Here is a 23846-nt window from a genome sequence, read left to right as displayed (position 1 = left end):
ACCTTGAATGCAGCACAATTACAATTCACCTGCTGTTGTTACTCAACCTACAGGGTTTTGTTTTTTTGGGGACCATTTAGTAATTGACATGAAAAGCAATGGGATGGACTAAACAAATTCCCTAATGCAAACAAACAAGACAATCAAACAAATAAATGACTTAATACCAGGCCCCGTTTTTCTCCAGCTTTCCCAGCTCACCACACAGGAAATGACGTTTTGCCTCCACCTCCTGCCCATCACAGCTCAGGAGGTCCAGTCTAATCTAGCAGGGTGGCCCTTTAAACACCACTAAGAAAAAAGCCTTACAGCAACCAAAAAAAACAACAACCAGTGCATCTTTTTCAAAGCTTTTTTTAAAAACAAATAATAATTAAAATGGCTCAGCTGCAGGCCTGTTTGCAGCCCGACAGCAGCAGCCACCGTCTGCAGATCGGATAGGAGCGAAAGGACTTTGAGTGACTGCAGGTTTGCATTGAGCCAGCGTTACGCAGCTGTCTGAAACCAAAGCTAACACGGCTATCGCTTTGGCACATGATACTGGACTGCACGTTGCACAGGGGGAAAAAAGACTACATTTAGAAGGAAAAAAAAAAAAAAAAAAAAAAAAGCGACCTGACGTTTAAAAATGGAGAAAGAAGAGGCCGACCGGCTGATTGAGAAGGCGAAGCTGTGTTTACGGTCCGGACGGAAAGATCGGGCTCTGCAGCTGCTGTATGAAGCCCAGAATATTCACCCCAGCACCCGGGCCAGAGGTAAAATTAGCTGACGCACATTCTGCAATGGCAGTCCTGACAAGGCTTATGGTGAACCAGCTAACTCACCCTGTTTGTGTTAGAAGTGTAAGACATGTATTTACATATTGCAGGATGGGTGCACCCGGATTGCTATTATTAGAAGCAGAGGCAAACATGAGCTATCTGGCTTTAATAGTTAATGTCTGTGTAGGCTGCAGCTGTAGGGCTCCCTGCACCCCCCACCCCCTCCTCCCCTCCCCTTTGCAGGCTGTGTTTTAAATCTGACTTTAGTAGCGTTTGCATCATAACCAGGTTAATTCAACTGTCTTTGAACACAACGTGCATGAGGCGTTTAAATGTCACAGGGTCCATTTTACAGCAGTATGCACATGTAGTGCAAGGAGAGAGAAACTTTCCATGTACAGTGCACTGTTAATATCACTCTACTCATGTACTGCATGGATGAAAAGCCTGAGTAATAATAGTTAATTCATAATAAATGCCTCCACATACAGAATAGGGAATCACTGCATGTTTAGCATGCATATTGTGTGAATCTAATACTTTGGCCTTCAACCTCACCGGATATTAACACCAATGGGATGACAGTGCCCTCCACCATCATCATCATCAACAAAATACCAAATCAATTTTAGGAAAAATGGTGTTCATCCCTCCATCAGAGTTTCAGATGATTATATTCTATGTCAAGGAGCATTGAAGCTGTTCTGGAGGCTATTCGTGGCCAAACGCCCTCCTGTCATACTGACCTTTCAATTTGTCATTCATCTGTATGTTAATGGCCGACCATATAGGTTTTTGTTGGCCAGTTGTCATAGTTTCCTTACCTGTTGTGTTTCATTTTTCTCCACCATCTCTCCCCATTTACACCTAAATTGTCAGTTGACCTCTTGACATTGTCTTCTCTGTTTGCAGTGCTGATAGATGCCATAGTGAGGAATGGAGGCACCGCTGATCCACAAGCAAACCACGTGCCGCCGCCAACAGGCTGGGGAGACGAGGACATCAGCAAAAATGAAACGAGTAACGTAGGTGGTGATGACAAGAAGACCTACACCGAGGATCAACGGCAGGGTGTTCTCAGGTGAACAGCGACTCTGGACTCTGTTTTTTTCACATTGTTACACAGCAATTGCTCCTCTCTCTATAACTATGTCTGTGTCACATGTTCTAAATAACCTGTCTACTGGTCATACACTGGTTAGATGTGCCACTGAGTATAGTTATAGTAATTGAATTTAGCTTTGCCAGTAACCCAAAAAGATGACTAGAGAAGAGCTTGATGTTTACAGTATTGGAAATGGATCTTAACCCGTTTATCTTTAGTCATGATGTTTCCTTTTAACTTTTCATGTAGATATAACGATGCACATGTACCGAACTAACTGTAGTGTGAAGAGTCTTCATGCTCAATAACCTCGTATTAGTTTTAAGGGGGAGTTCTGGTTTGTGTTTTTTTTTTTACATCCATTTTGCTTTTTTTTTTATTGCAGGATAAAGAATTGCAAGGACTTTTATGAAATCCTCGGTGTTACCAAAAATGCCAGCGATGAAGATTTGAAGAAGGCGTACAGGAAGTTGGCCCTCAAGTTTCACCCCGACAAGAACTTTGCTCCAGGAGCCACGGATGCTTTCAAAGGTACGAGTTGTGACGGAGGAGGAAGAAAAAACTGCTTTGTTTTTGTGAGAATGCCGACATTATATTTTCATTATCCATTGTTATTGTATGATTTTTTTAACCCTGTTGTTAAGCACTACTCTTGCATAATGACGAGCCTCTCCTGACCCCACAAAGGGAAATTCTTCTTCTCGGTTACCACCTCTCAGCAGAGTCAGAGGTCGTGGTCAGAGGTTAAAGATAAAGGGCCAGGTGCATGCAGATATTCTGAAAGCAACTGAAAGATAGTTACTGTAGTTTTGACCGCGGGTTTGGCCCATTCACCAACAGAGTCAGCAGTTACAGGCAGAAGTAGGTTACAGCAATTTGCGTCACAAATATTACTCCTTCTCAGAGTTATAACTCAAGTTAAATCTGAGCACACAGAAATGACACTTCCTTTTTTAAATTTAGTGGGACGTACACTTTCCGAAGGAGGAACTCCGGTGACAATTGCGACAAATGTCTGCTTGTAAATGGTAGAAATAAGAGGGTCCTTTATAACTTTGGAGTTTTCCTCAGTATCAAAGTAATCCAGTGATAGTTGTGAGTACATACACGGTAGATAAAGAGGAACTGCTATTAGCTAATCCAGCATAAGTGCAATGGTGCCAATTTGCCAAAATATAAACAAATGTAGGCAAAAAATAAAGAGGGCTCACAGCTAGGTAGCTGTATCCATAGCAACATTATAGTTCCCCTAAAACTAAGGCCATGGCTATCTACCAAACAGACTACCTGTACTTTATTTTAAGGCAAGGCTTTCCCACATCATTGGTGTTTAGATTCTGCTGATTTGCCCCGACCAAACGTTTCCCCCCCTGTTCCCAACAGCGATAGGCAATGCATACGCAGTGCTGAGCAATCCAGAGAAGAGGCAGCAGTACGATCAATACGGAGATCAATCTGCAGCTTCGAGCGCACCCCAACAATCCAGCCACAGTCGCCATGGATACTACCGGAGCTTCAACAGAGACTTTGAGGCCGACATTTCTCCCGAGGAACTCTTCAATATCTTCTTCGGGGGAAGGTTTCCAACAGGTGGGCAGCTGTGTGTGCGCGCGCGAGTGTTTGGTTGGAAGTAATTACAGTTTATAGGAGTATTATCTACTTTCTTATTATGGAAACGTGGATGCTAAAGAAGCACGTGTCTCTCTACAGGAAATATCCACGTGTACACCAACCAGGGAGCCTCCTACTCTCAGTTCTATCAGCCTCGTCGTCGACGCGCTTTTGAGAGGCGCGAGGAGGTGGTGGAGGAAAACCAGAGTCAGGTCAGTGACTCACGAAACATGAAGACAGATCCCTGTTAAACATCTCCAGTGTTATGTTGCTGTCTTCTTGTTGAGATAAGTCTATGTTCCAATCATTAACATGCACTGGAGAAATGACACTTTTTAGGGATGCATTTTTAACATGGCTGCAACTTTTCCCTTACTGATTAATGTTACGTCATTCATTTACTTTCCTCATAACTGCAGTGCCTTTCTCGCTACGTGGTTTGCTTCTAAGACACACTGTTCTGCTCTGGCAGGAATCAGTGCGGCCTACATGCAGTATTATATGCGTTGTAATCTGTGCTGATTTTTATCTTCCCACAGAACACCTTCACAGCGCTGCTGCAGCTTCTTCCTGTGCTGGTGCTAATCCTCATATCAGTGTTTACTCAGATGATGGCCACTAACCCGCCCTACAGTCTCTTCTATAAGCCGTGAGTCTGTGGCGCCATTAACCTCACTACAGTGACATCTGAGCAAATCCCCGGTGTTCCACTGTGGTTTCACTGAGTACATTTTTAATCATGTTTTTTGGGGTGGGGGGGGTTTCAGGGCCATGGGGCTGGTGGTGTCCAGGGAGACGCAGCACATGGGTGTACCGTACTATGTGGACAAAAGTTTTGAGAAGGAATACCGTGGAGCTTCGCTGGATGAACTAGAGAAAACTATTGAGAGCGACTATATCGAACATCTGCAGAACAGCTGCTGGAAAGAGAAACAGCAAAGTAAGCAAGCAAAAGAGGCGTCGGTTTATTTTACAGTGCAGGTATCACCGACTTCAACAATACTAAAATCTTCATTTATACTTGTATTGTTTCCTGTCCGGACCCTCAAATCACATTGCATCCAGTTGGTAAATGTTAAAAGAATGGGGAAATATCCTTAATTGCTTTCTGGCTGAAAATTGGGTTTAAATATAAGGCTACAGCCAGCAGCTGGGAGCAGTAACTGAGAATCTCCACTGGTTGCCAGGCAACTAGTCCTACCTAAGAAATACTCCGGCAAACATCCCCCCCCACATAGAATAGCAAAATTATCTTTTTTCACTTTATATTTTTGTACTGATTTATAAAACAAGATCTAGTGTGTTGCGATCTTTAGAGGTGTCATGCAGGCAGATTTTGTAACAGCTGGACTAAGCCAGGCTAGTTTTTTCCATCCGTTTACAGTCTTTATGCTAAGCTAAGCTAACTGGCTGCTGGCTGTAGCTTCATATTTACCATACAGACATGAGAGTGGTTTCATTGTTCTTTTCATCTAACTCTCTGCCAGCAAAAGATAATAAGTGTATTCCCCAAAAAGGTAGCACTATTCTTTTAAGTGTCAAAAGCGTTCATAAACCATTATGATGCATCACTCTTTTGACGTTCTGTTCTCCTTTGCAGAATCAGACTTGGCAAACCTCGGACAGCTGTACCGAGACGAGCGGTTAAAGCAGAAGGCCGAGTCGATGAGGCTGGACAACTGTGACAAACTGCATCGACTGGTCGGCCGTCAGAGAGGAAAATGAGGACTGTTTGAGAGGAGAACGCGTTTCTTTACAGACTTTACAATAACGCATTTTATTGAAGTGTGTAATTTATCCAATCCGGCCACTTTGTAAAGAAATCCCTTTTAGGTACAGCGCAGTCAGTGGGAGATTAAGCCACTGGAAACAATGTGCCTTCTCTCCTCTTTGATGGTAGAAAATAAGAGTTGCATGTTAGCTGCCAGCCTCGGCTGTGGTGGTAGCAGCAGCGTCAAGTGCAAACTCACTGTGGCAGTGTGGATGATGTCTCAGAGCCTTTAAACTTTCTTATAGAAATGGCATGACATAAGGGGTCTCCCTTTGGGGTTATGAAGGCAGTAGTGTGTTCACTCATACATGATTTAATCGTTCAGGTTTTGTAGCTCACCTGTATTTATTTTTCTTTAATGTTTTTGTGTCCTTGCCGAAATTGTAGGTGTTATTTAATAGTTAATGGAGTGATTGTTGCCTGAGCATCTTGGCTCATCTTCTTTTTTTTTCTTTTTTTTCTGTAGGAAGTATTAAAATACAGTGACTAATATAGTACTGTAGTCTTTGGACAAATCGGAGCGCTTCTGTACTGTGAAATAACAGAGGAGCTTTTATTTATTATTACAACACTGACAAATCAGATTTACTGTGGTTAATCAGGCAAGCTAAAGCTAAAGCAATAGGAGGCACATGACAGTAAAGTTTAACAGATCTTGACATCATTTTTCTGATTGTGTGATCGTAAAAGGTTGCACTTGCCAACGATTGAGCCGTCTCCGACTGTGGAGCTTCCTGCTGCCTGCACTGCTGCTCGCATAGGGGTTTATTACATTGGTCATTAAGCTTCCATTCAAGAGGTTTTTTCAGTTCTCTAGCTGCAGGCATATGTTTGAGGTTTAAGCGAGAGAAATGACTGTTGTGTGTTGAATTTGTACTTTTGTTTCGTCACAAGCAAAGAGTCCAGTTCAACCAAAAAGCCCGTTCACAGTCCTGCTCAGCGTCCTGGTGGATACGAGAAGCTCGACTGTGAGCGGTATCTGTAAGGTCGCTTTGGCTTAAATAGCATGCAATACCTCCTTTTCCTCAAACAATGCAGAAGCTTACATTCTTTTGTTTCGTAGTAGAATACTACTTGGCCCATGTTTAATAAATGTTTCATAAATTCTGCACCTTTTTAATTTATACTAATGTTTTATAAGGAAGAATACTTTTGTTCACATCTCTATCAGAATCATTATCAGTTTAAATCGTTGTGACTTTTGCTTGTCTTGATCTCATCATGAGTAGGACGCTAACCTTGTGGAGGTGTTAACTTTAATTCTTTATACCAACCACAGATGATCCAAACCCTATACAGACACTGATACTTGTTTCTGTGCACCAAGACTGCCAAACTGCCTTAGCTGTGCTCATACTTGCAAAAGATTCAGGTTCATCCTAAGCACTTTTAAGTTAATGTTCAATCCTCTGTTCCCTATTGTTCCCTATTGCATGCACCCTAGTGAGAGAGTGTTTTATTAGTTACGTGTTTAATTTTTTCAGCAACCACATCTTCATAACTACTGACACAGTAAATGTTGATTGATTTAGAATATTCAGGTCCACACTGTAACTCAAAACATGTGAAACCTTTACTGTGATACGCAAATATCAGGTTTTGGTATCAGTCGGGGTTGTAGTTCATCAGAGCAGCACTGCAGAATTCAGTTTTCAGCCAAATATACCTGAAAATTAAAGATGTAATCAGAATATGTTCTGGCCCGTCTGATTTGTTCATTTATGGTTTGGTGGTGGTTTGACTCTCTGAATGCTTTATTTGTTCGGTCACATCATTAAGAAAGCAAATGAAAAGACGCAGGTGACTCATATATATTTAGTTATTATTGTTCCACATCATCAGAAATTATTATCATAAAAGAATCAATGTCTATTTATTTCAAAGTGATTAGGCAGTGAGACTGAGAATTACAGTATTTATATTTAAAAAGGTAGATAAATCTGAACCGAACACATTTTCTGTGTCTGAACCGTTTACTGAAAACATCAGGAAACGTGCCCAAAGTTTGACTTTCCATTTGGGCTCTCAAACTAATTTACCTTTACTACTGTTGATGCCAGTTACAGATGTCTGGATCTAACACATTTGCTTACATAAGTCAGTGGACATAAGGGTCAAAGGGAAAACATGAACACAGTGTATTTGCATGCTCAACAGCAACAGTACGGCATCCTGTACAGGAGTTGGATTGACTCCATTTAAGCTTTGAATACATAATATTGATGAGGCCCATTTACACAACACTGAACTTATGACTAAAAATCAAAAATGTGAAATCCTTCCATACCATAGGTCCTACGCCAGAGGGGAGCTTTGAAGAAGATGGTGTGTCCCATCTGTGTGTGGACATCGCTATGTAACATCACATACAGAGGTTCCTGGAAACACAACACTGTTTAACTTATTCATAATGTAATGTGCGTGCTGCTCTTTGCTACTCTTTGCCATGTATCCTCGGCTGCTTGAGCTCATTCCTGATAAAACTCTGCACGCTTTTTCCTACTGACACACATTGCACTAAACATCAATGGCATGAATTAAGCAAAGTAGACTTTCATATAAAAAAAGAAGAATATCAAAAACTAACTATTTAAATGTCCCACTTGAAGTCACTGATTTCTATAGGACAGCTCTTAAGCAGCAAGGTTTAAGCGCACTGTCATGCTGTGTCGCTGCATGAGTGCGTTTTGTGTTGGAATAATGGGAAACGTTTGTGCCAATCCAAGCTTAACATAGTGGAAAGAGGGCATTTGATGAAGTTTTATTGTTTATTTTAAAGTCCACAAAACATTTTGATAACCTGACGTTTTCTCAAAAATACTGAAAATGACTCAGAATATGCATGTCGACACTGTTTCACTGGAATGCGCCCTTAATAAAATCAATTCATCAAAACAATGCAGCCGTATTTAAAAATGATCTGAGAGTTTTTTTTAATTAGTAAACAAAACAAAAAATCTCAAATGATTTTATGCCAGCAACGAAAATGTTTCTTTTTGAAATTAGCATGTACCCCCCTGATCAGTCTCAACTTCTAGTTAAATCAGACTCTTTGGCTTCGTATCACCAACAAGTTATGTTTCTTAAACTCAACCACACTAATCTGAAGTAAAACCAGGTCTCATTTGTAGGCTAAGAGTAACTTTTATCTTCATTTACAGTATACGACCTGATGTAATTCAGAGCAGGCTAAATCTAAGTGATCTGCAGCTACGTCTATGAAAGGTTTGACCTTTCTTCCTGCCCCATTGTAATCTGGGATTATACAGTTTGTAATCCATATGTGTATGGCTGTCTGAGAGGAAATGAGTTTCTCCATATTACAGTCTATCCATTCCACCTGGAGTGCAAATAAAGGTTACACTGCATTTTATGCAGAGTGAGAATCCATGGAACTGAAAGGATAAGTTCATACTTGTGGTTTCACATCTTTCAATTCAACTCTGGAACACTATTGGATGAAATTGTCATACTGTGTGTGTTCATTTCTTCATCTTGTGGTCAGCTTCTATGGCACAACGGCGCCCCCTGGTGCCTCCATCCTGCAGTCAAAGAGGAAGAAAGAACCTGTTAGACCACCTGCCTTCGTGCATTTCAGAAAGAAGCCACACCAGTGTTTCACTGTTAAAACAAGCTGTCCTTCAAGATGTTTAAGTAAAAAATGACTCAGCCAAATATCATATTTGCTGACCTCTATATGAATAAGTTTTCCTTTGTTTTGATTATACAACAACTGTAGCTTTTATTCTGTCTGCTTCAGGGAAAAAGACAAGAAAGTAAGGGGAAGTTTTAAAGACTGTAGGACGGGTACTTACAAACAGAGAAAGAAGGAAGGCAGGAGAGGACATGGAGACAGTGTCCTGTAAGAGGGAAATGATGCATATCAGCGTTGCGACACAAAAGTGCATTCAAAGTCTCAAGAGGAAGCAAAATAATGTCAACAAATAAACAGAATGGAATCTATTGAGCAGAAGGAAAGGCTGAAATAAGCTTTAAGAGAATATATAATGATAAAGAAGGATGTTATCATGTGGCGGTTTCAAATGTTTCCTATTCATTTCCTCGCTGCAATGCAATGCACTACTTATCTATAGCGGATCTTTTCTAAGGGAACATGCCAGAATGTGAAGCTCATTAGCCAACGTCAACATATACTACAGACATACAAAACATACTTGTCAAGGTGAAAAATAACTCTAAATATGACTAACTGGAAAGTTATTCTACCAAGATGTTTCCTACATGGGTTGAAATGACTAAAAATGTAAAATGTTGTCAAAGTTTCATTATTTGGGCATAGTAATGCTTTGTTTCTGTAATCAGTTCTAGTACAAATCTTCAACATAAACAGCAGTTCTTCTCTCAGTCACATTATCGTGCAAAAACAATGCAAATAAAGGTGACTAAATTATTATTGTGATTCATCAGGGTAATTTATCTGCCAGTTCATGTTCATACTGTCGTGTAATTAATGGTAAACAATAGCTTTCTTGAAGGTAGAATATCAATGTATAAAACTTACTGTATGCTTTGGTAAATAGTTGTCAGCAATGGTCTTTACATTATTGCAGTATTACATTATTGCCTACCATTTTCCAAAGCATAAATGTTATGTTCTAAAACAAATTTCTTGCTTTCCAGTCAACCATTGGTTTGAAACTTTTATATATATACAGTAAACACCTCAGTGAACAATGTATTGTATTTTTATAGTAAAAGTAATATAGTAATGCATTCACAGATAAGGTATTGCATTCATTAACTGATAACTGAAAAATCAGAGCCATAAGATGAACAATAAACAAATTGTGACATTGGTGCATTGTTGCATTAAAACAAAAGTTGACTTCTGAAAAAAACAATTTTACTTGAATGTTTCAAATCTCTGTAAGTTGATTTTGATAGCATTCGAAACCAATGGCTACCTGAAAGGGTATCATTCTTAAAAAGTAATGTCATGCTTTGGAAAACACCAGGCAGATCTACTTTTCTTCTACCTTTAAGTCAGCCTGTTGTCTCACCCTTGTCTCTTCTTCTGTACTCTCTGCTTTTGTCAAAATTCTAGTGAAGCACCTTGTCAGTAGAGTCCTGTTTGCGAGTGCTCTCACGGACCCTCAGGCTTTTGGCGCTGATACCAGACTCTGATGTCTCCATGATGAGCTGGGTGGCCAGAAACTGCTGGATCTGCTCCAGGACGTCGCGCTGCATCTCCAGAGCCATGTGGTACACGTCGTGATCCAGGCTGTTGTACATGACCGCATTCTGAAACATCAGCATGATGTCCCTCTGGAACTCAGCGGTGTTCCGTATCAAACCCGTCTCAATGCTCTTCTTTATGGCAGCGAGGTCCATGGGCCTGTAGAAGGGGAGAGCAAAGAGTGACGTTGAATGACAATAATTCAATGTAGTGTCTGAAAAGTTGATTATTAATTGATGTAAGATTTTTTTTGTTTGCACAAGCAATATGACAAGTAACCAAAATAACAACTATGAGTGAAATGAAAATAAACATACAATATGACAACAGCAAGCATGTCCTGTGCTTACCTCTGCACAATACTGTGGTACCCAGGTGCAATTTCGTCAGTTACTGGCTGCAGGAATACATTTGCATACCTACAACAGATACACATAAATAACATCTGTTTGAGAAATGATGTGACAAATTACATATTTTAGAGGCTGATCATCAGGGGCTAGGGTCACTGTTTAGAGTCATATTCTGACCTGTGATTGGCCGCTGCTCGCCACACCAGCATAATGGCTTTCTTCCAGATCTTGTGAGCCTGTAGAGCTTCAAGGTCCTCACTGCACACAGAACTGCACAACCGCGTTATGTAAGAAGGAAGGTATACAAACTGTTGGTAATGAGGTCATTATTATCAAGCAGAACCTGTTCCGCAGCATGAAACACTGATAAAAATGCATGACACACCAGCCTGTGTGTGTGTGTGTGTGTGTGTGTGTGTGTGTGTGTGTGTGTGTGTGTGTGTGTGTGTGTGTGTGTGTGTGTGTGTGTGTGTGTGTGTGTGTGTGTGTGTGCGAGTGTGTTTCACTCACAACTGTGACGAGGTGGGGCTGCTGGGGTTGGAGTCTGCGTTTGTGTGGAGCTGCAGAGACGAGGAGGCCGTGTGGAGGCTGTACCCGTCCTCACTCTCGCTGGCCGCCGGCTCGAGCTCCATCTCGCCGTCTGGCTCTGACAAGAATCCCTCCACCCCGTCACCCTCTTCTTCTCCACACACTTCTGGCCCATTGAGCTCATGGTTCACTTTAGTCCCTGAGGCATTCTGTCCACCCCCACCCCTTATTCCATCCTCCGCTTTTATCCCCTGCAAAGACGGAGAAAGATGCAGAGACTCAAACAGAGCTTACAGTGCAGGAATGCTGTGCTACGCACTCTGCATTTCAACACAACCAACATGTTCACTTTGTCCTCGTTGGGTGCTATACCTTGGGATGCCTTTCTGTCAGTGGGCTATCTTCTAACACTGAGTCTGCCAAGATAGTAAAGATGAATAAGAAGAAGGAAATGGTTATGCAAAAATGCATAGTTGCATGCAAACTGCATGTTTTGAAGAAAGTGAATACTAGAATTGATGCATAGGTGTGCATACCTCCATGGGGTTTTTCAGGTCTTTGCTGTGCCCACTTCTCACTCTTACATTTTACAGTAACATCCAATGAATTGTGGCTTTTCTGGCGCGCCAACCTTCCAGTCTCTCTCATTGCCTCAGGCTGTGGAGGTGCTCCAGTGCGGCAGTGCTCCCAATTCTTTGAGCTGCGTGAGGATGAGGAGGTCTGAGGAAGGCCCCTTCGTCCCACAGGGAATGCTGCCAGACCGCTATCTTGACTGTTGCACAGAGAGGAGAGCGAAGCTGAAGTCCCACCCCGAACTCCTAACACCTCTGTTTTCCCTTCCAGGCTACTGTGAAGAGATAAGGGCTGCTGGACCCCTGTGGGCACTGCAGATTGAGACTCATGGGGCTGGAAAGGCCCAGGCTCCCAGGCACCAGACAAAGCATGGCCGTTCTCCTCACACAGTGACAGCGCAGCCTCAACTGCAGCTGCATCCAAAGCCTCTGCAGTCACATCTGTCTGTAGAAGAAGAGATATGATTCTTGATCTTATAGAATAATTAATTATCAAACTAATTATTCATAGTTTGCCATGTCCTGTAGGGATATTAGTGATTAAACTACTGTTATAACTCACTAGATTGATGACCAAAATGAAAAAAAAAAAAAACACATTGTAAAATAATAATTGATCACAAATAACGCTGTGAAAGTATGTAGAACTTGTAACCTTGTCCTCAATGATGGCGATAATGTCCCCCACCGTCTTCAGGTCCAGCTCATCCCCCATGTAGGACACCGTCACATTCTCCTCACTGAGCTCTGCCACATTATCCTCTGCAGAGACAGGCCGGCAACCAGGGGGCAAAGAAGGCACCATCACATCCACCTCTGCACACAAACGACAACTGATTTTCAACTAAAATTCTAAATTAGCGGCAAAAATGTAGATACCTTTAAATATTAAAGATACATTAAGTAGTGTATGCATAAGATACAAAAGATCCGAACATAGTTGACTTTTTTTTAGTATCACAAGTATGTTTTTCCTCCAATGTATACAATTTTGTCATGACACATTTTATTCCTAAAATGAGACTTTTGATATCTCAGTTCTGCCCTGACATACCAAATAAATGAATCCTTAAGTCTACTTTAGCAACTTAAAGACTACAGTTAACAATCTTAGGTCTTACATTCAATTCTAAAGCTGCAAAGCATAGGATATTAAGGATGCAAGGAGATTTAGCGTGTGGTTTGAGCTCTTAGTGTTCTGGGTCAAAGCGGACAGACCTGTATTTGCTGAGGCAGTAGGGTCAACAGACACAGGAGTGGCAGCAGAGAGAGGAGCACTGGAGGCTGAGTCTGCACTGACCATGAAACCTAACGGGGCAGAAAACTGGGTGGGACCTGCCTCCAGGAGACGTGACAACATCGGGGCACCTGCCATGCAAGCGTCCATAAACATGAACACACAGAGTGCAGAGTGCAGACAAAGGAGCGGAGGCTTTCAGTTAGCCAATGTGTGAGCAGACAGCTGAGATGACAGTAGCACGTTTACATAGAAAGCATACATCCATTTTGTACTCAAGGAGAAAAAGCTATCAAATATAAAACATGTTCCTACATAGGTTTTTTTTTTTGTGCCAAAGTGGATTCTACTAAATATCATCTTGATTTAAATAACATTTTATTTCAATAAATATTTTTTGGAGATGTTCTTTTTTACTTTTACGTGAAATTTCTGTTGATCAGTGTAAAGAACATCATGAACACAAATCAAACACTGTATCTGTACCTGTTGCCTGAGAGAGAGGTTGGCTAGGCGGAGCCAGCTGCAAGTCATGTGCTCCTGTCACATTAGCAGTGGTCCCGTCCCCCTCCCCAATCTGGGATGTAAACGCATACATGCACGTCAAACATTTTGACAGTGTTCTTGTATAAAGTGCACATCAAGTATACTAGATCATTTTATAAGTAATACAAATGAATAGCTGAATGCCTTGTGATATTTCTACAATTTGATTGGAATCCCTGTGCAAATATTTATACAAAGGGGCCCTAAAGGCAGCACTGCATGTCAGAGCAGAAACGTTACCAGAGGAATGTGAGGAGGAAAAAGATCTGGTAAAGTTATTCTGACTTGCTGGGATTTCACAAGAGCATGTTTGGCTTCAAAAAAATGGAAATGAAACAAGCTGGACAATTCCAGGAGGTAACTGTCCAGCAACCATTCAAGAAAAACCTTGGTCAGGGACTGGCTGAACGACAGCTCCTTGGCTGCAATGGGAAATCATGCCAAAGGGAACCACTGATGACATCTGACAAAAAGCTTGAAGGGTAAAAAAAAAAAAAAGTAAATGACAGCAACCTGGAAGCAAAAGCAGCTTGCAAGTTTGCAGTTTTGCAAGAAGGCGCCTGAGAAACTAAGAGGCAAAACATTCAGCGGTGCATTAAAACCAAACATTGAACTCTTCAGCAATAATGAAGAGAAGCATGACACTTAAAACAAACCAACACAATTAGAGCATTAAAAAAAAACAAATGCAAAATATATTTAGTGATGTGTTAACTCTCGAATATACACTTTTATTTTTTTTCAATTCAAATCATTTCAAGAGACAAAGCAAAATGGTTTCCTGACCAAATGTACTGTTTCAGTTATACAGCCTCTTAGACTTTTAAGGACAGAAAGAACTGTTCTCCAAAAACAGTAAAGTTGTTTCCAAAAACAGTAAAATTGTTAATTCTTCAGAGTGAATTTGACCACAGAAGTAATAACAGGACAAAAAACAGGCATATTCAGAACACAGCAATGGTTTCAAACAGGACTACGATTGACTTTGTGTAGCACAGCAGAAGACAAAACCTGAACCCCATTCAAAAATAAATGGAAATAACAGTTGTTCACATAAGCACCCCATCTAACTTTATGAATTTAGGGACACTGAAAAGTCCTGAGGTGAAAACAGACTTGTAGTTAAAAAATGTTTTAAATGCAATACATTTGCAAAATAAACAAACAAACCACAGCAACAAAAGAAAAAAAGAAAAATAGAATAAATTACAAAATGATTAAATAGTTCCTAGACGCACAGTAACTCTACAAAGAATGAGATGAAGATGGGGTGCCCTGCAGACTTGAACATATTAGCTAGAGAGCTTGGCACTGTTGGCATAACACAGTAAGTCCCCTCCACATACCAGTCTGGAATTTGTGGCCAAGATACTGCCTTTCTTCAGTAACTCTGACAGGAGTGGAGATGGTGGTGGTGTGGCTCTCTGGGTCAGGAGCTTCTTTTGGGCGGGATCATCCAGGAGTGACCCGGGGCTGATGTCATCGTTATCTGGTCCAAAAGACTCAGCAATTGTCATTAATCTGGCTGATCCTGAAGCCTAGAGACAGAGAGATAGAAGAGTGATGTCATATTTACATACCAATCGAAGAATGCTCTGATGAAGTGTCTCTAATATGTTCCTGGGAATGGTTGGGAATATTATACTCCTTTCTGATATATAATTATAATATATTAATATAAGGTCATATTTTAAATGTTTTTATGCTTACAGCGGTGACGGCAAGTTACTTCAAAAACTTAAATGCAGCCTATTAAATATATTTATATATATATATAATATTAATTATGTCTTTAACATAACTAAACAAGTGACACATAGGACCCATCACAATTTTTTCTGCAGCAATCTTGGGAGAAATACAAATTATTAACCAGCAAACGTTATTAAATGTCTCGTGAAAAAATATGATAATGGAAATGTAGGGCAAACACTTTCCGACCTACGGTGACTTACATTCTTTGTCAATGCCAGATCCAGTGTCAGAGACTCGAGTGGGTCACCTGGTGAGAACTCCTGGCTTGGGGAGCTGCAGCCCGAGGGCGAATGCATGGTGATGCCAGGCTCTCGCTTGGATTTGTTCTTTGCCACCTGTCTGGCTGGAGGAGGGAGGGGCAGCAACGAGAGGATTACCTTATCAGTCAAACAAAAGCTGATGTACAATTTCCTTTTTTACCAACACAAGAAGAAATGGGCCATGACTATCCTAGTTTTGGTACAAATATTTGTGGTGGCATGAATGTAGACTACTAATGCTACCAAATCCTCATCAGCCTACTGAGATTTATGTTGACAATGTTGACTGTTAGCATGCTTACATACCACATGTTAGCATGTTAGTGTTAACAGCAGAAAAGAGTTAAGACAAAAACTAGCTATGTTAAATCCGAGATGGAGGATACACTCAAAGTGAGTGCTCAGGTGCAAAGAAATAAGAAATATGTCGCAATTTATTTTTCCTGAGCATTTTTTTCCAACTCTACAGTAATACAGTAAAAGCGGCTTACCTATACAATGTTATCAATCAATCTGCTAACTCTGCAAAATCTGTTACACTTAAAACCAATGTTGAATAATTGATTATGTCCACAGCAAACAGGCCAACAGATTGTAGATGAAAAAAAACTGAGGCTGTTTCAACTGCCCAATTTACGTACTATTAGTTGTTTTCCAGAAGAAATATAATTTATGGAGAATCATTAAAATTACTGAAACATAATTCTACAATGATGCCCCCCCCCCTACTAAAAAAAATACCCACTAAAAGTGTTGGAGATACCCTGATAAGCAGCATTTGTTTTTTTTCTTTTCAGCTCTGCTTCCTCCTCCTCCAGTTTCTTCTTCCTGACAGACACACATAAGATACACACATGTTTATTTTGCTTGTTAGTAGGGAGTCTAATGTCTACGCTTTACAAACATAAAAAAGAGATGTACTGTATGATTGTTTTTAAACAGGACGGATAGAAAGTTTGTTGCTTCTTACTGCAGAATGTCTTCCCATAACTCTTCTAGTTTGGAATCTAAATGTCCCGCTTGAATCAGTTCAGCTTCCCTCTTCAACTTCCTATGAAAACAGCCCCACATCAACCAATGATATTACTCTTAACTACTATGGTTTTTTTTCCGCAACGACAGTGATGTGTTTCTTGTGTTTATAAGTCAAACTTGTATACCTGTGCTTCTCCTGTGTTTCTTTGATCAGCTTTTTTAGTGCATCAATCCTGTCAGCAGTCAGCCTACGGACTATCACATCCTCCACTGTCTCCACCACTTCACCTCTCTCACCCCGCTTCCGCCTGAAGGCAACAAATGCATTATTAGTTGAAGACATTGTTTTCTGGCATATTCTGTCAATGCATGTGTCAAACAGTATAAAGCTATCGAATCTATTTTAGCTCGCAAGTCTACAAAAGCAGACTAGAGGTTATATTCACTTAGCCACTCACTTTGGGGCCTCTGTTGTTTCCAGGAGCTCAGAGTACTTGGAGGCACAGTGCTGTGAAGAGCCAGAGAAGAATAAAGAACAGCTTTGTGACAGGACAAAATGAAATGTGGCAAAGGTTTTGCAGACGTCATGACTTTGGTCATTGTGGTCTGTGGGCAGAGTGAGCTCAGATTTTGTCACACCTTTTGGGAGAACCAGTCAGGGGGCCGCCCGGGTTCTGCAAATGGTTTGATGGCTCGACTGACAGATACCCTGTTGAGATGAAGACTTTTGTAAGATGATAAAAGATGAAATACACATTAAAGACTTTAAGTCCAAAACAGGCTTCTTTATCTCTGTTCTGTTATTGTAGTCTTATCCCTTAAGTCTTAATTCTTCTATATCTATTTGTTTATTATTACAATTTTTTGGAAGTCGTTTAGCTGTAAATTCATGCAAAATGTATGCTAAAAGAAGGCCAGCATGAACTGGGCAACATCATGGGTAGCATGGCTACTAAAGATACAGTTAGTTCATCTTATTTGCATCCCTTTGGGCTGTGGAGGAAAACAACAGCAAACATACTTTCAAGCACACAGAGGGGCCACCCATATTGACAATATATCATCTTAAAGGGTAAAAAAGAATAAGTAAAAGGATAAATGTATATATAAAAAATAAAAAAAAACTGAACTCTTTATACACTGCCACAACATATTTATACCTGTTCAAACTACGGATGTCTTTGTATGACTACATCATAGACTATTGACACACAAATGATAATCATTGGCACAAGTTTTGGACTGAAGTGGCCATAATAATAGAGCAGTAGGACGGTACCAGTTCTGGTCTCCACTCTTCATGACAGATGTGGCCAAACACAGCTTCTCCCTCACTGACCATGGCTCTGATGGTCCAATGACAAGTAGCTTGTGTTCTGCATACGTGGAGGAAAAAAAAAAAAAAAAAAAAAAATGGGACACACAACATGATAAAATGCTTTATATCATTCATGTTTAGGCCTGGTATGGGCACCATTATTAATCTCTTTAGCTTTGGCTTCAGTGTCATGCTACCCTGGACCTGCCCCAGCCATGCAGTTAATACTTTAACTAACGGTAACAGGAGCCACCGTTAGTGCAGACGGAGCTGTCATCGGTCTAATGACAGCCACTGATCCCTGCAGGCTGCCCCGCTGGGAGCGGAGGCTGCCGTGCAGGAAGTGAGGCACGATAACATCAGCAGTACCCGCTAACGGGGGTAGTAGCACGCATTGACATTTTGCAACGCGTGCCACAATGGTACTCACTTGCAACCCCGTTTGCCATCTTCCTGTCATCCCGACATCCCATGCATCTCGGCGGACGGAGACCCGTTGACACTGCCAAGGCTGCAACAATGTAGCTCACTGCAGCGTTGTTTATGATTGGAGCTAGCAGAGAGCCGTCCGGACACGCCCACCACAGGAGCGTAATCAGGGGGTACGACCCGGGGAGCTCCTCGCTTCTTTCAGCTCAAGTTTCACACAAATGTGCATCTTTTCGTGTTGCAAGAGCAATGATATGTCATGTACAGTATGATAAGAACATCCTTTTTTTTTTTTTTTTTTATTATATTTGAGCATTAGGTAGACAATATAGCACAAAAAAATCCCCCACACTGTCTTCTTCACTTGTGTATTAATATATTTTATTAATACGTTTTTTTATTATATTTGAGCATTAGGTAGACAATATAGCACAAAAAACTCCCCCACACTGTCTTCTTCACTTGTGTATTAATATATTTTATTAATACGTTTTTTATACGTATTAATATATTTTATTAATACGTTTGTTTATTATATTTGAGCATTAGGTAGACAATATAGCACAAAAAACTCCCCCACACTGTCTTCTTCACTTGTGTATTAATATATTTTATTAATACGTTTTTTATACGTATTAATATATTTTATTAATACGTTTTTTTATTATATTTGAGCATTAGGTAGACAATATAGCACAAAAAAACTCCCCCACACTGTCTTTTCACTTGTGTATTAATATATTTTATTAATACGTTTTTTATACGTTTAATATTTTTATTAATATATTTTTTTATATTTTGAGCATTAGGTAGACAATATAGCACAAAAAACTCCCCCACACTGTCTTCTTCACTTGTGTATTAATATATTTTATTAATACGTTTTTTTATTATATTTGAGCATTAGGTAGACAATATAGCACAAAAAAACTCCCCCACACTGTCTTCTTCACTTGTGTATTAATATATTTTATTAATACGTAGACCTTCACATCAGGTTATTTTACAAGGAAATGAGGATGCATGCGTTAAATAGAACTTGGGGGTTCGCAAATAGGTTGGTAGACCAATCAGATTGCCCCAATCACATGACATCAATCAGTCATCCACCAATCGGAACCATCAACAAAATAAAGAATCAATTTACATTATATCGTGGCACTAAAAGCCTACAAACAACATGAAAACATACACATAATACATAATATCATATAGGAGGAATGTCTTCAATCAAAAAACACATCAAGAAGATAATTATAGATCTTATCTTTGAGCCTAAAATGTAGAGGGATATATGATGTCACTGTATTAAAAACCAGTGTTCATACTTTGCCAGTTATGACTCATTACTAGTATTATGGCATTGGAAACATGTGACTGCTGTATTATAAAGTCACTATAGTGAATTTAATGTAGATTTATATGGAAGATTTAAGATGCAAAACAAATAAATATTAAGTTAAATACTATTGACATTCATATATGTATTTTTTACCATGCTAAAATGACTTTATTTTTTTTGTCTAATAAAATGCATTTTTTTTAATGAGATATTACTTTTCAATGCCAGATTTAAAAAATGACTCAGAAAAAAAAGAAGCAAACAGTATTTCCAGTAGCCACCTGTAAATATTGCTCTGTTTGAAATGCTAAGTGTGCTTTTTTATATAATGCCAACGAGGCTGTCCTATTTTGAGCAGCAAGAGCAGGAAATACTGGTTTGCAGCCTGTATGGTGCATAAAGAAAACAACCTGGGTATCGTTTTTAATGTGGTTGTTGCATTTGCCCACATCCTGCATGTTGCTGGATCTCCCTGTAATGAACAACTGCTGTAGACTTACCTGTTCTTTTCTAATTTGCATTATCTCTACCTGGTACATAATTCCATAGTCAATAATCTGAAAAACAGGGAAGTGTTTACTTTTCCCTGTAATAATGCCAGAATATATCATTTCTATTATTAAACTGCTCGTAGCAGAGTATTTGTTTTGTGGCATGTAGATCAGCTAATGAGGAAATGAACACAAATGTATTTAACAGTAAATGGTAAACGTGTACTTGATGAGATATGCACACAGTCCACCCTGCTCTCAGGATTCGTGGATCCTATGATGCGGCGTTTGTCATAAATGGACAATATGAGAGAGGAGACATGCTGGTTGGCTGACTGGATGGATGGCTATATAGTTTATACTTGTCAAGCTTAAGCAACAATATTAAGTTCTAACTAAGTAAGATCGCATAATCTGAAAATGGTTTGTAACACAACACACTGGGCAAATTGTGTTTTTGGTCCCTTGGTGAAAGAGGACAAAGCAGTAACTCCTTCTACTCATAAGGTCCAGTATCTCTCCCCAGAAAGAGACCAATTACTACAGGGAAACAAATGTTAATGAGGCACTTGACATTTACCTCCATAGTGCTGCCTCTTCACCCCCTGCTGCTGTGTGGAATAACTGTCAGCTCTACAGGAACGACTGGCTGCCTGGTGGAGGATATAAGCATGAGACGAATAATTCTGCTGTCTGAGAAAACTCACACCTTGACAAAGACTCAATCACTCACCTTGCAAGCTTATTATTGTTGGATATATTGCACGTTATCCAATGCTCTTGTGAAGACTATTTGTTGTAAGAAAGAATTAGGCTCTTGAATTGTTTTATAGCACCCTCTTCAAACACATTATTACCTGAATCATTGTGCATTTAGAGTCATTCCTTACTGCTGTTATACTGTAAATCTGCACAACGCTCCAGGTAACTTTGTCAGCGAATCCCCAACAGGTTATATGTGACCTAAAAACATATAATACAAAAAGGACTAGGCAGAACCATTTGTTACACTGTAAAAGCCAGTAAAACAGAAATGTATGTTGATGACTTTTGGTGGACTTTTATTTTTGAATTCCATCATTCAACACTGTCAAAAAAAACAAAAAAACTTGTTATGAATACTGATTAATCGTTATTGATTGTTCCTGGTCAGTGCATCTAAAATGAATGCACTCAGTAAATATTTATCTAAATATTACAGATTTGATATTAAGAGTGCATTGCACGCATGGAAAACTCAATTAAAGTTATGAAAAACAATGTATTCTCCTGAGAGCCTCCTCATTATAGTATGTTATATTATATAATGCTTTATCATGTTGCTGTCACGTGTTTAAAGAAAACAGGTGCTTTATTATCACTTTATATGAAATACACCATTAGCTATTTAAATCTGATCCCTATTTAGACTTTTTTTAAAACAATTTTTAATGATCCATCTCGCAGCACAAGCTCCTCTATCATCTCAGGTAAGCGAGTGATAGAGACTCTAGAGATGAAGGTCACACCACATGTTGCCTTTAACTGCTGCACTGAGCTCATCCTGGGGGCAGAACCACAGCGAGTTATCAGACGGAGGGAACCTGTTGAAGCCTCATATCTCATATCTGCCATCAATCTCACTTCATCTGTTACTGTAAATTGGTGCGGAGGAGCCCGTTGGAAACAAGCGGACTTTCCTTTTCAGGAGCCCAACGGTCACTGTTGGTCTTGTGGTGAGTGATGTTGTGATTATTCTGAGTTACAATGCATCTTTAAAAAAATATATATTTTTGTAATGATTCATGGAAACAGTTTATATTAGACCACATATCTTTACATGTGTGTGCTGATATTGTCAGCAAATTTATAAAGTATGCATTGTTTTAGTATGTAGCAATAATTTGTATTGATAGAATTGACTAATTCATTTCACGCCAACAGACTGTGATAAAATGTTCATTTGTTGCTGAGTAATGATGCTTTTCATGCATTGTTCTCTTAACATTAAGGCTGATTTTTTGTGTGAGTATGTAGCAGCAGATTACTAGCATTGATAGCAACTCTCTACACCTGCAGTATAGGATAAAACTATTCTGAAAGAGCAACTAGTTAATGTTAATGTTTTTTTACATTTACATGTATTTACACGCCCAGCTAGCGGGTGCCCTCCCCTGGGGAGCCTGCTCTGCTTCCCCTCCCTCCCAAGCCCTCCTCCTCTGAGACCCTCCCTATGCCACTTGCAGCTGAGACCCAGGGAGCAGAATTAACAAGCAAATTGAAACTGACTCTAACCGTGGCACACCTTCAGCAAATTGTCACGAATGTGTTTGCACTTTAGAAGTGTCATGTTTGTATTTTGTTATTTCCAACTTCTTTATCAGTGATGCATAGGATTATTTCTGGTCTGGTAAGTCAACATTGTTGGTTTGCTCCTGGCTGACTGACTTTAGTTGGAAAGGGGGAGGATGTCCAACAACATGGCCAAGATTGCAGACGCTCGAAAGACGGTAGAACAACTGAAACTGGAGGTCAACATAGAGAGGATGATGGTGAGTCAGCACATTTTGTAAGGAATGATGATGGGAAAGTTAAGAAATGTCTTTAGATTGTTAATTATGACAGCATGTTTCATAATGAATTAATGAAAATGCTCTTCACTCTTTCCTGCGTCTCAAAAGAGATTTCATTTCATGTATATTTAAATAAATATGGATATTTTTTCTTGAACTTTCCAGAAAGCAGTCCACTTTTAACAGACTTTACCTCCCATTAAATAAAATTGGGTCCCTTTCCTTAAATTAAATCAGTTCTTAGTCTTTTGATTGATGCAGGAAAAACGATTTTCTTGGAGTGTTTAATTAATGGTAAAAAAAATAGATAAATAAGGAAATAGAATTTTAAACGTTTTTTTTTTTTTATCCTCTTCCCCTCCAATATTCCACACACACACACACACACACACACACACACACACACACACACACACACACACACACACACACACACACACACACACACACACACACACACACACACACACACACACACACACACACACACACACCTTTTTGTACAGATATCCAAAGCAGCAGCTGATCTGATGGCCTACTGTGAAGCTCATGCCAAAGAGGACCCCCTGGTGACACCAGTACTTTCCTCTGAGAACCCGTTTCGAGAGAAGAAATTATTCTGTGAAATACTATAACCCCCTCATATACAAGATAAATGTCTCAGCTTTTAATTTCTGGAATTCTATTGCAGCTGTAATGAAGAAAAAAACCAAATACATTTGTAATTAAAGTAGCTCTTTGGTGACTAACTCTACCTGAGGAATGATCACTTGACCATGAAAATGACAACAATAAAGATTGATCAAAAGTGGGTGCAAAGTTCATCTAGACAGGTCGGCACTGCTGCCTCTCCTTCTGCACACAGATTGTATCTGAGTTTATATATTTACTCAACTGTAAAGGTAACTTCTCATTTTGGCTTTTCTGTTTTTAGACTGACTTATTTTAAGATATTAAAAGGCAAAATAAAGTTGCACACAATTTGCTTTGCTCTAAATATATTTGATCCTATTTCAACAGCATGAAAAACATACTCGACCATA

General features: G+C 39.7%; 3 protein-coding genes across 3 annotated transcripts; 2 read left to right on the top strand and 1 right to left on the bottom strand.

Moving 5' to 3' along the window:
* Window positions 1–102: 102 nt before the first annotated feature.
* On the top strand, window positions 103–6931 carry dnajc18 (DnaJ (Hsp40) homolog, subfamily C, member 18). The gene is made up of 8 exons (XM_054625823.1): window positions 103–755; window positions 1674–1842; window positions 2252–2397; window positions 3250–3456; window positions 3577–3689; window positions 4017–4126; window positions 4245–4417; window positions 5078–6931. The coding sequence occupies exons 1-8, from the start codon at window positions 629–631 to the stop codon at window positions 5200–5202; spliced, it is 1170 nt and encodes a 389-aa protein (XP_054481798.1). The 5' UTR covers window positions 103–628; the 3' UTR covers window positions 5203–6931.
* Window positions 6932–8215: 1284 nt separating this feature from the next.
* On the bottom strand, window positions 8216–18501 carry brd8a (bromodomain containing 8a). The gene is made up of 19 exons (XM_054626361.1): window positions 18420–18501; window positions 17951–18047; window positions 17311–17380; window positions 17130–17179; window positions 16857–16979; window positions 16667–16747; window positions 16460–16524; window positions 15637–15779; window positions 15028–15219; window positions 13622–13712; window positions 13117–13266; window positions 12554–12714; window positions 11978–12343; window positions 11309–11577; window positions 10976–11068; window positions 10796–10864; window positions 10322–10604; window positions 9064–9108; window positions 8216–8790 (listed from the first exon to the last, which is right to left on the bottom strand). The coding sequence occupies exons 1-19, from the start codon at window positions 18460–18462 to the stop codon at window positions 8731–8733; spliced, it is 2451 nt and encodes an 816-aa protein (XP_054482336.1). The 5' UTR covers window positions 18463–18501; the 3' UTR covers window positions 8216–8730.
* A 4188-nt stretch (window positions 18502–22689) lies between these two features.
* Window positions 22690–23438, top strand: gng8 (guanine nucleotide binding protein (G protein), gamma 8). The gene is made up of 2 exons (XM_054626231.1): window positions 22690–22782; window positions 23310–23438. Exons 1-2 carry the CDS (start codon window positions 22699–22701, stop codon window positions 23436–23438), a joined length of 213 nt encoding a protein of 70 aa, XP_054482206.1. The 5' UTR covers window positions 22690–22698.
* Window positions 23439–23846: the final 408 nt, after the last annotated feature.

Source organism: Anoplopoma fimbria, chromosome 24, assembly GCF_027596085.1.
Source record: "Anoplopoma fimbria isolate UVic2021 breed Golden Eagle Sablefish chromosome 24, Afim_UVic_2022, whole genome shotgun sequence".
Classification (NCBI taxonomy): Eukaryota; Metazoa; Chordata; class Actinopteri; order Perciformes; family Anoplopomatidae; genus Anoplopoma; species Anoplopoma fimbria.
This window is presented reverse-complemented; position numbering and strand designations above follow the sequence as displayed.

Excerpts from the sequence above, each read along its gene's own strand:
- brd8a (XM_054626361.1), bottom strand. The coding sequence starts at position 18,462 with ATGGGATGTCGGGATGACAGGAAGATGGCAAACGGGGTTGCAA. Across the intron at positions 10,865-10,975 it reads CGAGCAGCGGCCAATCACAG|GTATGCAAATGTATTCCTGC; the intron begins GTCAGAATATGA and ends TATCTGTTGTAG. Across the intron at positions 9,109-10,321 it reads AACAGGACTCTACTGACAAG|GACACTGTCTCCATGTCCTC; the intron begins GTGCTTCACTAG and ends TCCCTCTTACAG.
- dnajc18 (XM_054625823.1), top strand. The coding sequence starts at position 629 with ATGGAGAAAGAAGAGGCCGACCGGCTGATTGAGAAGGCGAAGCTGTGT. Across the intron at positions 3,690-4,016 it reads TGGAGGAAAACCAGAGTCAG|AACACCTTCACAGCGCTGCT; the intron begins GTCAGTGACTCA and ends ATCTTCCCACAG. Across the intron at positions 4,127-4,244 it reads TACAGTCTCTTCTATAAGCC|GGCCATGGGGCTGGTGGTGT; the intron begins GTGAGTCTGTGG and ends GGGGGGTTTCAG.
- gng8 (XM_054626231.1), top strand. The coding sequence starts at position 22,699 with ATGTCCAACAACATGGCCAAGATTGCAGACGCTCGAAAGACGGTAGAA. Across the intron at positions 22,783-23,309 it reads TCAACATAGAGAGGATGATG|ATATCCAAAGCAGCAGCTGA; the intron begins GTGAGTCAGCAC and ends CTTTTTGTACAG.